This window comes from Sminthopsis crassicaudata, chromosome 5, assembly GCF_048593235.1.
Source record: "Sminthopsis crassicaudata isolate SCR6 chromosome 5, ASM4859323v1, whole genome shotgun sequence".
NCBI classification, from domain to species: Eukaryota; Metazoa; Chordata; class Mammalia; order Dasyuromorphia; family Dasyuridae; genus Sminthopsis; species Sminthopsis crassicaudata.
The window spans coordinates 175425658-175442352 of NC_133621.1; the positions used below are offsets into that span (position 1 = coordinate 175425658).

A 16695-nucleotide genomic window follows, 5' to 3' on the forward strand; every position below is an offset into this window, starting at 1 on the left:
TGAAGGGGCCTCTGCTATATTTCAATCTGTCAAAGTTGCTTTTCTTCCCTCAGAACAATGCCTGATTGTTGTGTGTATATGTATGTGTGTGAGTGTGTGTGAGTGTGTGCTTCCGTGTGCGGGCAAAGAGAAAGGCTGGGGGGGGGAAGAAGAAATGAATGTGTAAAAAATACTATTGCTGACATTTCCATTTTTTCCCCTTTAATTAGTTAATAACTGCAGTTTAATCGGGTGGCTATTATTATAGATTCTTTTTTAATCCACTGTTAATATATTTTTCTTGATTAATATTATTTGTATATGCATTTTATTAATGGGGAGAGTGTGTATGGGGGATGTTAAATGAGTTGACTTCTCACATTCTCTGATGACTGGATGATAGAATTAAAAGGAAAGGACAGGCACCCTGAGGTTGTCTAGTGCTTAGCAGCCGCAGCGTGCTGCTCAGCTGTGGGGGAAGCTTTCTAAACACTCTGTGCCGTTAAGTGTGCTACCCCTTTAAGAGACTGGTCAAGGAGTCCTAGTTCACAGAGAGGGAGAGGAAGAGGGAGGGAGAGGGGGAGAGAGAGAGGAAGAGAGAAGAGAGGAGAGAGAGAGAGAGGGGAAGAAAAGAGGGAGAGGGAAAAGAAGGAAGGAAGGAGAGAGGGGAAAAGAGGGAGAGGGAGAGGGAGAGGGAGAGAGAGAGAGAGAGAGAGAGAGAGAGAGAGAGAGAGAGAGAGAGAGAGAGAGAGAGAGAGAGAGAGAGAGAGAGAGAGAGAGAGAGAGAGAGAGAGAGAGAGAGAGATTGAGGAGGAGGGAGGGAGGGAGGAGCGGGAGGGGGGAAGAAGAGAAGAGAGGAGAGGAGAGAATCAATTGGTTTAGAGGGTTTGGACTCACTTGACAGGTTCAGTTGGAGACGATCATAGGTGGCTGCTGTGACAAAGGGAAATTGTGCTTTTCCAGCATGCTAACTGACCCTGATTTACCTCAGGAGTTTGAAAGGTGAGTTGAGTTGTTTTGTTTTGGATGTTATATTCTTTTTAAAAATATGAAAGTCTAACTCTCCCATTTTACAGGCTTAGAATCAGTTGTGAGATGCTTTTTAAAAATCATGCTTGCCGGAGAAGCTTTTATATGATTCTATATGTTAGCTGAATCTTCTTGTTCTCTGAACCAAATTGAAGGAATTTACAAAGTCTCCAAGCTTACTATTGATGATTTTAGGTTTTTTCCTATAAGGTAGATTTTAATGAATATCAAGCAACATACCCCTCTCATCTCTTGTCTTTCTCTAAATCTTTTTAATGCAAAGCATTCACAATTTTAGCATCTCTGTCTCAGATGTATTTTCTTGGATGACAGAAGAATTTAAGGATGATTAAAACTAAGGCTTTAAGTTCTGCAAAACTTTGGAAGTAGCTCCATAAAGCACATGACCTTTTGTTGATATAAGGGAACAGGGTGTGCATTTAAAAAAACAACAAGAACAACAACTCAAGTTAACATCACAACAATCCATCAGAAGATTTTTTTTAAGTGTCAAAAAAGTTTAACACTGATGATTCCTAAGTTTCAGTGGACACTTTTTGCACTGACTGTCGAAAGCTCGATTTTGATTTATGATGTTTCTCTTTTTTGCCAAGACAGAAGCATGTGTATTTGGAATTAAGTTGTTACTATTGAGAAAAGTATTTTTAGCTCCTTTAGTTGTGTATTATTTCAAATTGAGTTGGGCTTTCAAAAATGTTAGTCCCCCTCATGTGCATCTTAATATATACTGTAATTTTTTTAAAAATTTTTATTCTTATTCTACCACAAGTTCAATTTTTTGGGAAAACTATAAATAGGATCTTGTTTGCCATTTAAAATAATTCAAACTTTGCATTCTCTTTGGTGAATTTTTTGTAATCTAAAAAAAGACAGGATGCATGATACATAGGCTATATTTTTTTTCATTTTCATGAAAGCTACCTTCTGTATAAACATTTGTTGTATCTGACTATGCAATGCAAGCTAGGTGCTAGACCAGCTGGTTAAAAATATGCTAAGTCAAGCTGTTCATCGCTCAAATGACTGAATTTGATATGAAAAGGCGAAAAAAGGAAGACAAAGATTAAAACATTTTAAGATTGCAGTAAATCAGTGAGCAATGGAAGATGAAAAAGAGTACTGAGAGTAGAATGCTTCTTGAATTGGTTATGTATTAAGAGGTGCATACTATGACATTACAGAGAAAAGTAAAATAGCACAAAATATATTTTAGCAGTGGTTTCTTTTTTTTTTCTTCCTACAGAGGGATTTATTGACCAGATATACTCATTTAAATGGCTGAAATTCTTTAATGGTTTTAAGTATTATGTTTTCTCACTTTACTAATAACTACTTAAGATGGTAATGTTTTACTTGGGAAGAATACTTTATTTTACAAAGGCAGATTTGCTATTTATCCTAGAAATTATTAGTGTTTGAAGTAACGAATACTTTCCCAGTTCAACAGAATAACAGCTTCCTATGTGGTACAGAGTAAGAGTTAAACTATAATATTCTTTAACTGTAATTGTATGTTATGAAAATGATGCTGGAAATCTGATTTGTGTCAGTTAAATAATTCTTGTAAAAGGTAGTTATGTATTAAAAAAGGTTATATTCTATGTCTATACATAGGAAAACATTACTTCTGTCAGCTTTATTTGTATTTTTTCAATTATCTCCTTATGAGTTACTTAAAAACTCTCACTCCAAATCCCCAAATTCTAAAACTAGAATCTCTTAACATTTTACTGCTGGCTCATGTTTCATTTTTGCTATCACTCAGGGGCATGCACTTCTCACTGACTAGTTAAATAGGCAAGTGGTAATCAATAGTATTGGTATTATTGCTGACAATTTGAAAATATTAACAACTTAAATATTTTAGAAAGATACCCCGTGATGTAAGATGTCTTAATTATAATTGGTAATACAACCCCAAATCTTTATAGCTCATTACCATCTGTTTACATGATGAATATAAAGGTAAATGTATGTATATCTAGATATAGTGCATATCTTATAGAACTGACAATCTCCACTTAAAAAATTTCAAAAGATTTGTACATAATATCCCTACACTACTACATGTATACAGCGGAATTTTTTCTGCTTCTTTGATTATTTGTAACTGTTTCCATATAAATTACTTATAGTGCATAAAAATACCTGTGATAGAAGCTTTAAAAAAAATCTATGTTCACCAATGAACTCATAAAAGAAGCCTTCTAAAATAACTTGTGAAATAGATCACTGAAGTCAACAAAGTTACTTACTTTTAGTTTTTTTCTCACTAGAAATAGAAGTTATATCATCTTAGATTATTTCCATTGAGAGATTCCTAACTCTCTTTCATTGTTCTCCAGACCTCCATATTGTTTTGAAACTTTACAGAATAGTTACAAGCTGTACAATTAAAAGTTAAATGTAGAGATGACAACTGTTTGATTTGGATCGGTACATAACTGTGATAATAGCTCTAGAGGTGAAAATGTTCAGGACTGTCATTTAAATGATTGTTAATTCATTCAAAAGTTGTAGCAATTGCAGAGACTGCTAAAAATTGTCCTTTAGGATTTATTAAAAATTTATCAAACTGGACAGTTTTTTCTAAAAAGTAAAGTGAATTCCATCTTTTAGTTTTTATTTGCAAGTAAGTATTCACTCCCTTAACTAAAATGATAATGTAGACTCCATGTGGGAATGGAAGTCAGGGAAGCATTTCTAAAGAATTCTTGGAAATATTATTGGCAATTAGGACCTATTATGTCTTCTTAGAGTCAGTATAATTGACAGCATGCACTATATGTTAATAGCTATCACATTAAATGCATACTAGAACTCTTACAATATAAACCTTTGCAGACTTGTAGATTTGTTCATGTAATTAAATACAAACGAATCTGACTTGCTTGGAGTTTTTTTTTTTTGTTTGTTTGTTTTTTTTAGGACTCTGCATATCCATTTAAAAATTTCTGGAAATACAAAGAGCTACCAAAATAACTATCAAAACTTTTAAAAAATGTTTTTGTGATATTAATAAATAGGAAAATAAATATTTAACACTGTCATACATATATTTGCATACTATTACTCTTTTATTCTCCAAATATCTTTTGTATATATAACATGCAACAGTTTGATACCTAAGTTAACTGTACTTTTCTCTTAGTTATGCTATGTTAGTGTTTAATTAAGTATCAAATGTGAGATGATTGTTTGAGAAGAAAGGGTATGTTAGTGTTTGTGGAGGGTACAAATGACACCAGGTTCAACATTTGGTGTCACCTATTCAGTGATATCTTTCAAAACGAGTGCTTACTGAAGAATGCCTACATAGATAGATGTGGAGTGAATGGCTATAGGACAAAAAGTCTCTGATGGGAGGATAAGAAATAGGCTTAGCTATTGTTCATTTTAGATTTACATCAAATTTAGTTTGATCTTTTGTTAGCACTTGCCTAAAGCAAAAATCATGTCCTTAGAAAACTGCTTTCAAACATATTTCTTACAAAAATATACTAGCAACTTTTGTGACAAGTTAGTTGTCCTATCATGTATTATTTGGAAATGATTTTCTATATCCTAGCTAATTGTAATAGAACACCTTGTCAGTGACACTTTCAGATTACCTCAAATTTGCACATAAGTATGCTCTTCCATTACTAAGGTAAACTTGTTTATAATGGTTTATGTATTTAATTTGTTCATAAGATAAGGATGAAAGAGAGATCTCTAAATTGGATGCAAAGTTATAGTTTCATATTCAGAATATTTCCAGGGTGTGCTGCTTTGTTCATTTCATTTTTTGTACTTATACTTGTTTATAAAGGAAAAGTTGACTGTAAAATATTATAGATTTTAAATAATTTACCACTATCTGGAATGAAGCTATAAGTTTGTAATGCAATAAACAGAAAAAAAAAAGATGAAAATGAAAGATTTGGTAGGATTGTGTTCTGGATGACTATCAAGAGCATCTAAGAGTTAAAATATTAAGCAGCATCTTGTAGTGTTCACTGTGAAATAAGTTTGATAGATGTATAAATGTATGGGGGTCATTGTTACTTTTTTTTTTATTTTTGCAGAGTTGTTATATCAGAGCTCACAGACATAATAAGCACATGATAAAGTATTTTTACCTGTTCTTAGGGAGCTTTTTGTTAAGAACCATATATACATCTTGCATGAGAGCCAAATAAGACCTGTTCTGTTACTTAAGCACATTATTCTTCCATAGAGTTGGGAGCTGTTTCAAATGGATTAAATTCATAATGCATTTAGAAAGTGAAATTACATTCATGGGTAAAGTCTGATTTTTATTGCTTAGTCTTCCCACTATTCATTTTTCAGCAACCTAATGATTATATAGTGTGCTGAAAATACACATTATGTAGGTTGAATGTCTCTCCATTTACAAACTAGGTAAATAACTATAACTGATGGATTTTCTTTTTCTCCTTCATAATGTTAGTTATTTATAATTTAAGTCAAGTTAACCAGCCCACGTTGCTGTATTCTATTAACACAGACACTGTCAATATGTAGTAGATGTGAATGTTATATATTAGTGTCCAGTGAGAAAGTATTGTGTAATTTTAAAGTTGCATTTCCATTAGAATAAAATAAGAAGCTCTCTGAAATCAAGCAAATTTGTATTCTTCATATCTATATGTTTTACATGACATTTCATTGTTAATTACTTTATCAATTCTTTATGATTAAATAATAATTATAATATCTAGACAGGCCTGATCAGATGATAATGACTTGTGAAACAACTTTTAAAAAATATTGTACTTTACTTTTACTCTTAACTTACTTACTGGGGCATGTTAAATAAATACTTAATATCCTTTGATAGCATTCACTGACAGCAGGTCAGACTTGAAGATGATAGGTCTTTGACCATTTGCTATTTCAATTTGCTTATTAATCTGTCCCTCTGTCTCCAAGTCTATATCTGCTTCTTAGACATCACTAGTATAACCTGTTCATCTTTACTAAATATGTTCATGTGTCCTGAATTTCCTCTCAAAAGGAAATTGTTTTAGTTGTTTAGTACTAACTGTCCAATAGGGGTTTGTTTTGAGCACCACACTCAGTATCCATTCCCTCTAGAGACTGAGAGTAAAAACTCAGCGGTACTCCCAGCCTTTGCCAGCTTGAGTCGTTAGAGACTCAAAGTTGTTCCCAATCTTTTGCGCCTCCAATATAGCACTGAATTCTCCTCAGTGGACTGTAGAGGACCAGGCAGGAACAAGATCTAGAAGAATTCTGGTGAGAACTGTTTATGGGGATATGGTATTTTAAAAGAATGTAGTAAACAAACAGAATTGTGGCATAAACAAAGATAATTAGCATAAACAATATCATTTTAGGACAGGTGGTTTAAAAAAACAAACAAAACAAAAAACCCAAATATGAACCCAACTTGAATGCTGCCAGTTTGGAACCACTGAACCTTAATCTGTACTTCATGAGATTTGCCCAGGTTTGTTGATAAACTTGTCAACATGCTTTTGCTTTTCCTTTTGTAAAATTTTCCGGTCATTATGCCCTTTTGTCACCCAGCTTGAAAGTAATTAATCTGTTACAAGGTGGTATAATGACTTTTTTACCCATAAAACATGACAGAAGTAAAATTAAAAACAAAAGCTGGTGACTGTTCATAGACACTTGAAATTAGCTTTGAACAACAAATCTATCCAAACCCAAACTGGATTGAGTGGATTTTAGATTTCTCTCTTTTCAATCAAAGTAATAACTCAATCGCTTGACTATATAATAATTGTACTTTTACTTTTTCCTTATATTTGGATTCAGAAACACTTTTGTTATTGCTTAATCCTTGGTGAAGTTGCTTAATCTTACAAAGAGGTATATCTCACGTGTTATTTTCTCACCAGTTTTCCTTGACAACTAAGGAATGTAACATAGTTGAGTATAAAATGTGATAGGTAATCATGAAACATTAGGATATTTATTCTGCTATCATCTTAAGTTACTGTGATATAGTGACAGTATTTTTGTCTGAAAACAATAGTTTTTATTTTTTTTTTGTTTTTATCAAATGACTATCTTTTCACATAGGTAGATCTATAGTATAGCTGTGTGTGTGTGTGTGTGTGTGTGTGTGTGTGTGTGTGTGTGTGTGTACTGCTTTAAGCCAAATGTGAAGCATGTGATTTGTTTTCCTTCACACTAAGGACCAAAGTTTCTTACTAATGTTGAAAAAGTTATTCTTTCCTTGTCATGGAGGAAATGCAGGTGGTATCTCTGTGTAGTTTTTTTCCTTGCTAAACTGAATGCAGTTTTCAATGACTGTTAGTTTTGGAGTTATAGGGATACATGTAAACTAGTAAACTGTGTCTCATTTTTACACTTTTTAGATTTCTCATACTTCAGGGACAAAAATAATTTGGCTACCAGCAAATTAGGGCTACCTGCCAGAATTAACACATATAGTAGGTAAGAGTAACACTATAACCAAAAGCTTCTGGCAGGGAAAAAATAACACTGAAACTTTCATTTGTAACAGCATTTCTATATCTGTTCTTATTTTTAAAAGAATATATATATATATATGCATACATGTATCTGTATACATAATATTAAAGTAAGTATAAAGAACATATTATTTTTCTTAATTTGTGTATATGTATATATTAGTGTGCATATCTATCTATACACATATATACATATCTATATCTATATAAATGTACTTTTACCATAATAGCTCTTTTCATGGTAGCATAGAATTCTTCACCTTATTACATGATTCTCGATGTACTCTTTGTATTGGGAATATGCCTAATATACAGAAATGAATTTCATAGACCAGAGATGAAAATTAACAAAAACATTTTTTAACTTTGTTTGAAATGATGACTTTAAGGATATGTTTAGTTTTACCAAGAAGATTCAAGGAATCCAAGTGTGAATAGTTTCTAGTTCCTTTCTGGCTATGAAAATTTTTGCAAAGTTAGGAAACTAGATACAAAAGTAAAGTTATTTAAATGGTTGTAACTGCCTTGTGTATGTTTCTTTGATATTATAGTAAAGAGAAGATATCAAATCACATAATTATTTTAGTATTTTTGTAATAATTAGTTTCAAAATGTGGTACAACATTTACTTTCATACAGATAAGTATATTAATTCATAAAGTTACCTTTTTGCTATTTAGTAACTGAGCTGTAATTAATCCATTTTTGGCATACATTACATTCAGCTTTTTAAAAATTAAGAATCAATCATTTTATAGTACTACAATCATCCCTTTGTACAATACTGTTCTAAATGAAAACAAGATTCATTATCTACTCTATTAATATTTTTGCTCCTTCTTGCCATGAATTATTTAAATATATAATTTTAAAACATTTTTATAATTATGTGTTAAGATGGACAAATAGATGAATTCTACTTGCCATCTATCCTGGGACCTTATTCTAGAGTGTCTTAGACAATAGTTTGCAGTGAAAATATTTTCCTTTTTTTTCTTGCTGACCTTTTGTGTGTGTCTCTTTCATTATATGATTTTATTATTGAGTTTCATAAGATTTTAAGGGGAAAGGGAACATTTGTATGGACATGTCATATAAAATTAGGGGTAATCTCTTCCCTAAGTTTTGCCATCTGGATGAGAAATCTACATTGAACATCTCATAGGATATATAAAGTGTCACAGTGTTTTAGGAAACAGTAGAATGCACTGGAAGTCAAAATATTTTATTTCTAGTTCTATCATTGACTCATCTTTGACCATGAACTAATCTCTGTTTTAATGACTACATGTATAAATTGGCTTTGCATTATTTGTAATCCTTCTCACAGCGACATCATGCGATTTAATCACATAATATTTGAAAGGTGTTTGGAAGAGTTCAGAAGAAAGCTTTTATATAAAATTCAAAGTGCTATTAATCAAATTAGAATAAACAACTAGGAACAAAAAATCAAGTACAGTAAGGAATGTTGTGATTGAGTGAAATGTACCCCTCTATTCCAATTCTATAATAATAGCTGAAAATTTTAGTAGTCTTAAAGGATTATAGTGTACAAGTATCTAGAAGCCTGCTGACATACAAATTTATAATTCTCAAAAAGTCAAATGCATGAAATTTTGCCTATAATTTAAATGCTTTATTTTATAGGCATTTTCACCCAATTACAAAGATTAGGTTATATTCTAATGAATATAAAATAATTTCAATTCTAAAAGGTATTATAAGAATCAAAGATAAAGGGCAGAAAAGGAACATTTTATAAAAAAAATTAAAAGTCTGCATTTTTTATGGATAAACTAATTGTCTAAAGTACAATGGTCAAAAGACCAAAAGATTTTAATAGGAGGAAGATAGTGATAGCTGATGCTTATTTTCATGTCAAGTTTACAAAGTACCTTATATATATATATGTATATATATATATATATATACATATATATATATGATCCTATTTGAACTTCTTAGTGAGTACTAAAGCACTATTTTCAAATTTTCACATATCATGAAATAGAGTTTCATAAAAGTTAAATGAGTTGCCCAAAGTAAAAAATCAACTACAGTTTATAGACTTTGAAGTAAAGTGATTCTTACCTTTAAGCACACAATGAATACAAATAACATTACATATAAATAAAGTTTACTTCTACCACATAAGTCTATGGCATGGATTACAGAAAAAAGTAATAACACCTGAATTTTCCAAACCTAAATTGGTCTTAAAGCATGTAGTTCTAATCAAAAATTTGTTTCCAACTGGCTACATAAATCACAATACTTGATATTAAAACTTGAGTGTAATATTGGAAGTTTGTCCTTAAAAGGAAAAGTTTAACTTTTCTAAAATACTTCCCTAAAGAAAATAAACATTCTATATGATAGGTATTTTCTTTGTTACTAATATTTATTGCATTAACATGATCAATAGATTGTATGTAATGTGTTCATATAATGAAAACAAGAAATTGAGTATAATATGATGTAGAAAGAGGAATTTTAGCCCTGAATTTAATGTAATGAGTTACATGAATAATGATATTATTTATTGCCTATAATTGTTATTTCACACATTTTTTTTTTGCTCAGAAAGGGTGACTAGCCTAAAGTTATATTAGCTCATGTTGTCCATTCCCAAATGATGTTTTTTCTTTTGGATTACATAAGCATTTATACGAAGTTTTCCCTTCTGTAAAAAAGTTTTTTTTTTTTTTAATAGACCTTTCATTGTTTGATGTTGATCTTTTTTATTCCTTTCTGAATTTCATATCCTCACCTATAAGAATAAGGATTTGGACTAGTTAATCTCTAGCCCCCACCCCTCTAACTCTAATATTCTATGTTACTATATTCTAATATATCTATTTCCAAAGTTTCTATAATGATTGTACAATATGCAGCATTTTTGCTGCTAAAACAGTCAGAGTGCATACATTTCTGCTTTTTTATGTGAAGGGAGCAGCATTTCCATAATCAGCCAGGAATTTAGATTTTAAACTATTTCATGTGAATTGGGGATTATTATACAGGGGCAAAGTACTTCAACAATATGGAATTCTGGATGCTTGGTGTCTATATATTTTACAAAATACATGGCTTTATTTTCAGAATTAATAAAAAATTATTGTACATCGTATCAAAACAATTAAACATACCAATCAAGCAGCAACTTTCAGTGCCTATTATGTGTAAATTACTTCTCTAAAAGCTATGTGATTTAGTTATATATAAGCTAAAGTTTCTGTTATATAGATAAATGTAACATTAAAAAAACAGGGTCTGCTCAAGTGAATTTCATTAGCTGAACAAGAAAATCATAAAGTCATGCCAAAGACAAACTTTAGAACGCAGCACATCCTTTGATTATTAGAGAATATTAATAATAGGAAAACTAGTTTTATGTTGTTATTTTAAAGAAAAGGAATGTACAGCTACTAAAAAAAAGGAACAGAGCACAAATAATGTTCCTTAAGGATCAGTTGTATATTATGAGAAGATAAACTTTACACGAGAGACATTTTAGGCTATGAGAATTACCACTGGACTCAGAAAGAATGGTTCTCCTAATGTTAGAAAATATGTTAGAGAAGTCAGACAACCCAAGTTCAAGTTCTGACACATTACAAGTTGCTGACTTTAGGCAAATTGCCTACACTCTCTTTGTTTCAATTCCCTTACCTAGAATGTGGGGATATTGATTACTCTTACTATATTCACTTCATAAAGTTGTGAGTTAAAGATGAGATAACATAGAACAGAGTATCTTGCCACAGAGTACTTCATGCAAATGAATTACCACTATTAAAAATGATAAATACAATATAACAATTACTGAGGTATAGTCTGGATTCTTTTTTTTTTTTTAAGCATTATCCATAGCACCATGAATATGATACCTGAATCTGAACAACTTTGTGTATTCTCCACATGTAGCAGTCATAATCAAGTATATTTAATTTCAAAGTGGACAGGTCAGTCAGTCAGGGTATGGGCTTTATGCATAAAAGGACTTTTCAGACCATCTAGTGAACCCCCCTCATTTTACACATGAATACATCGGATTTTAAAAGTCACATACATGCATGCATTGGTGAAATTTTAAAAATAAATATTATTGGACTATTTGAAAGAATTAGAATTAGCTTCATGTTAAGGTTAATTCTTTGTGCTATAATTCAGATGATGAATTATTGACTATTAAAGCCATCTTTAATTTTGGAAAGAATAGTGAGTGTTCTTCCTTTGCTACAGAACTAGAGGCTTTTGTTTTTTAAAGTTTGAACCCAACATGTATTTAAAATGAGGACAAAAAGGAAATGTGCAAAAATCCTACTTTTAAAACAGAAAGAAAATCTGGAAACCATCCAATCAGGCATCCTACTGCTAATATATTTTATAATCTAGCACCTAGTGCTATACAAGGATGGCATATGTTCCTGTAATTTCTCAACCAAAAATTTAAAACTATGTTGGGAAAGTTACTTAACTTATTTTCTTCAACCACACATCTATAAAATGGGCATCCCCACTAACTTACCCCCTCATGCTAAAGAAGAAACATAGCTAATTAATTATTTACAAAATATTTAGATATCTCTGGCTGAAAGCCACGGAGCGCAAATTGTAAGAATTATGTTCACTTTTTACCAAATATAAAACAGTTAACATATTTAAAAGTGAAAAATTATGGGATTAAAAAGTTTCAATGAGTAACTGCAGTGAAAAGATTACCTATCTACTTTATTATGTCCTCAGAGACCACTATTTGTTAATAAAATAAATGATAAAAATCATTATGGTTATTATTGTTATTACATGAAATTAGCATATTATCATCAAGCCCAGATTATATTTAATAATAGTGAAATATATTGGAAATTATATTTTTTGTTTTTAATATATAAGAAATATCCATCGTAAAATGTTACTAGCAAGTATCTATTCCTCAAATAAGAAAATATCAATTACTCTGAATCAATAGATGATCATTGAACTTAAAACTCTTATTATTTTATATATATATATATATGTTATATGTATATATATACATATATATATACTCATATATATATATACATATATAACTCAGTTTTGAGTTATTTTTAGGTTTTATATATACATATATATATATATGTATATATAAAACCTAAAAATAACTCAAAATTGAAATTATAAAACCAGATTGAAAAATTGATGCTTACCTGAGGGAAAAAGGTATACCTTTTTTTAAGGCCTTAAAAAATCACAAAGGAAACCAAAAAAAAATCTAAAACAAAAATGAAAATAAGAAAAAAGATACTTTTTATGTGAAATTGTTTTTCACACATATAGTGTATTGAAAGCCAGAAGCCATCCAGAGTGCTGATACCAATTTAAGATGATCTTTTGCCTTAATTATGCATCTGGGAAATATTAACTGAACATTGTGTGGAGAACAGTGAATACCTTAGTTGCCAGTTGTCTAAAATGCTGCTAATGATGGACACAGTGCCAGTGTTTTGATGGCTAAAACCTAGGTCTGAATATGAATACAAAGAACACAGTTTTAAACACACACATACACACGCACACACACACATTTTATACAAAACAGATTTCAACCATCTGCTTGGCACTTAAGTTTGTGACTATAGGCAATATATGAAAGAGACTACTGTCCAGGTTATGAATGGTATCACTTTTATTGGTAACTTAGAAAAACCATAGGGTTTGGAAAGCTTGTATAACTAATGATTTTTTTCAGCTGAATAATGAAAACAAGTACTTTAGCCAAAATTTTGTTCCCTCCATAATGTCTTGAATGTAACAAATGAGATTTTCTTAATAAATAATTCTTTCTGCTGCACCTCAAAATATTCAAATGTTCCAGTCTACTCTAGGCAAGTAGCTCTGAGGATGAGAACCCCAGATGGTTTATGATATAAAATATTGTTTGCTTATAGGAATAGGTTGTATCATCAAGTCTGTTGCCTGTATACTATGGAGCATGTCAAATCAGCATGCAAGTTAATGAAACAGCATCACTTCTGGATTTCACACTTTCCTATTTGATCTGAATTTATAGCATTAAACCAAAGCAATATTATTCCATTATTGCTTCAGTGAGAGAAAAAAAACAATTTCTGTCATAAATTAGACAAGGTATTCTTATTTGACCTATTTTACTCACCTTAACTTCAAGGAGAAATCCTAAAGTCCTTAGTAGGTGAATTTTAACAAGTACACTCCTATCTTAAACTGTGGACCAATTTATAAAGATATTTTCTGTGACTTGTACCTATACGAAATATACATGCTGTATCTTCATATTTTAGGAAAAATAGAATACAAAGCAAGCAATTTGTAGAATCAGTTGTCATGTTATTTAACATTAATGTTTGACTTATCTAAATTGTCCTGTGGTTTTCAAAAATATATATTAATTTCTATTCTCCATGGAGAAGAATAAACTAGACACATTGGCGTGTGAAGATGTTCCTCATCTTTTTTTCATAATTATTTGCAGGGAGAAGAGAATTGAGATCTCAATCCATATTATTATTCTTGTAGTTTGAGTCAGAAAGATTCAAACCAGGATCTCTCCAATAATGATGAGCAGAAAAATACCACAATGGCTGCTATTGTCACAACTCTTGCCTTTTTTGAAAATAGTGATGATAGTAATTTTGAATTTTTTTTGCATTTTTAACTCTGTATCACTATCTAAATTATTTGAAAGTTGGAACACAATTGATTTTACCAGGTTTTCCAAATTTTAAAGGAAAGGGTTTATGTTATACTTTTAGTGGTTAAATAGGAGATTATTTATCTGTGAAAAGGTATTCTGACTTTTAATAATAATAATTTATAATTAGGCAGTGAGTTAAGGTTTGCAAAACACTCTAAAATACAAAATCCAGAGGCAGAAATTGAATTATGGTCCCTTCTAACTTCAATTCCTGCATTCTTTGCATTGTCATATTTTTTGAGGTTATGTGATATTATGGATATATATTTTTTTTCAGTTTTTGTAACTTATTTTCTCTTGTGAATGTCTCAGTATTTGTTTCTCGTTGTATACTATTAGTTTGAATTTAAGAGAAACCAAAGAGACTTGATATTCATTTTTAGGTCAACCATAAATGATATCTGGGTCATTTTCTATTAATTTCATTGGGGGAAGAGGGAAAATATCATTGTTTTATGGTATTTCCAGTATCCAAAGTTGCCTAGAACTGTTTTGGAAAGATATTCATTACCCCTAAATTTGACTTAGAATTCTAATTTCCTTGATCTTAGAGAACTCCGAGGTACACACTACCACTACCACTACCATCACCACCACCACCACCACCACCACCACCACCACCACCACCACCACCACTATCACTACCACTATCACTTTTAATTCTACTGGTACTTCTGCTACTACTGTTTGCTGCTTCTGCTACTACTGTTTGCTGCTGCTGCTGCTGCTGCTGCTGCTGCTGCTGCTGCTGCTGCTGCTGCTGCTGCTGCTGCTGCTGCTGCTGCTGCTGCTGCTGCTGCTGCTGCTGCTGCTGCTGCTGCTGCTGCTGCTGCTGCTGCTATCACTAGCAACAATAGCTGACATTTATATATTAAGGTTTTTAAAAGTGCTTTAAATACATTATTTCATTCAGCTGTTACAACACTTCTGTTAGGTTTTGCAGGTGTGATTATTCTAATTTTATGGATTGCAAAACTTAGGCTCTGAAAAGTTTAATGACTTGTTTGTGGTCATAAGTATGAGAGGCAGAATTCAAACAGAGGTCTCTTTTGACCCCCAAGTTTGTTGTTTTTTATTATTTTTGGAGAGGAGTCTTACTGCCAGAATTCTTGAGGTACATTAACTATTTTGGATTTTCACAATGGGATATTTGTCTAAGTATGCCACCTTGTGATGTCAGGGATTTTTTGAAGTATATCAGGCAATGAATTTGTTCAATGTGTTTTTATTTAACTGTAGTACTATGAAAAAATTCAAGTTTCAGAAATTAATAAATATGATAACACATCATGGATGTCTCATGAATTAATGAGGAACTAATTATATATTATAGGCAAAAGATTACCTGGCAGATTTTCAGCAGAGGATTAATGTAAGGTGTGACCTTAAATTAATGTCACTAATTCCACAAAAGTCATAGTGAAAATTGTTACATCAGTTAGGGTAACAATTGGCTAAAGATAATTGGTTTCAGAAATTACAGGATCTTTGTGAATGAAGATAAACTTTTTTATTGAGAGCACATCATCATCCTCTTAAATTAGTGTTAATCAGTTAGTAAAGATGTGACATGATCCATGCAAATTGACGTTAAATATTCCTTTTCAGTTTGTAGTTCTTGTTAAGCAGTTTTTTTTTCTCATATGCAGATAAAATACTTGACTTGTTTATTTTATATAGTTATCCACAATAACTTTCTGTTTTAAATGAATAAGGTGGATTCCTTGCAGTAGGAATGAATGGGTTAATTCAATAGCAACAACAACAAAAACAAGATGTTTCCAAGATACTCCAGGTTAACAAAAACTTGACCAACTTTGAACTGATTGTATCAGTGGCTGCCAGTTATCTGTGCTTCTTATGAAATTATGAAAACATTTATGAATTAGATAAGATGATGTGCATATGAAAATGTGCCCCATTTAATATTTGAGGACACCATCTGGGTATTGCCTCTTCAAGATATTACTTTGCAAAATTTTGAGAAGTAGCAGTTGCCTTTTTAGGGCTTCTATAAACTTTCAGAGGCCATGGCTCTGTAGATTTACATGAGCTTGACCTTTAAAGTAGAAGACAGCAAATTACATTCAATATTATTTTGGTAGAATTTTTCTTAGGTACATAAATAAGATGAATTTTGGAGAGAGCACAAAATAGCATTTCTGAATTTTTATATTCAGAAAAAGCATAAAAGTTATTGAATGAATTCAAAATAGAGCTGTCCACCAGAGTTCTTGGAAAGTTTAGGTAACAAAGTCAGCTTCATTTCTGTGAACAATTGAGTCATTTTATCTGCATGTTGTCTGCCTCCTTACTTGACTAAGTAATGCAGTTACATTTATTGGTGGTTTACTTACTTTTAATACTTTCCAGTCCAATATGGTTTGGGGGGAGCTCCAGAATGCATGGGTAATATGTTGAATTGAAAAGAGAGATTGTATGTGTGGAATGAGG

The 16695-nt window shown here is 31.3% G+C and overlaps 1 protein-coding gene across 1 annotated transcript in view; it reads left to right on the forward strand.

Moving 5' to 3' along the window:
• The first annotated feature begins 812 nt into the window (after window positions 1-812).
• Window positions 813-16695, forward strand: part of SOX5 (SRY-box transcription factor 5) — a 449917-nt gene continuing 434034 nt past the window's right edge. The window contains 1 exon segment of the mRNA XM_074268831.1: window positions 813-981. Within this exon segment, the coding sequence (XP_074124932.1) occupies window positions 944-981 (38 nt within the window). The 5' untranslated portion in view covers window positions 813-943.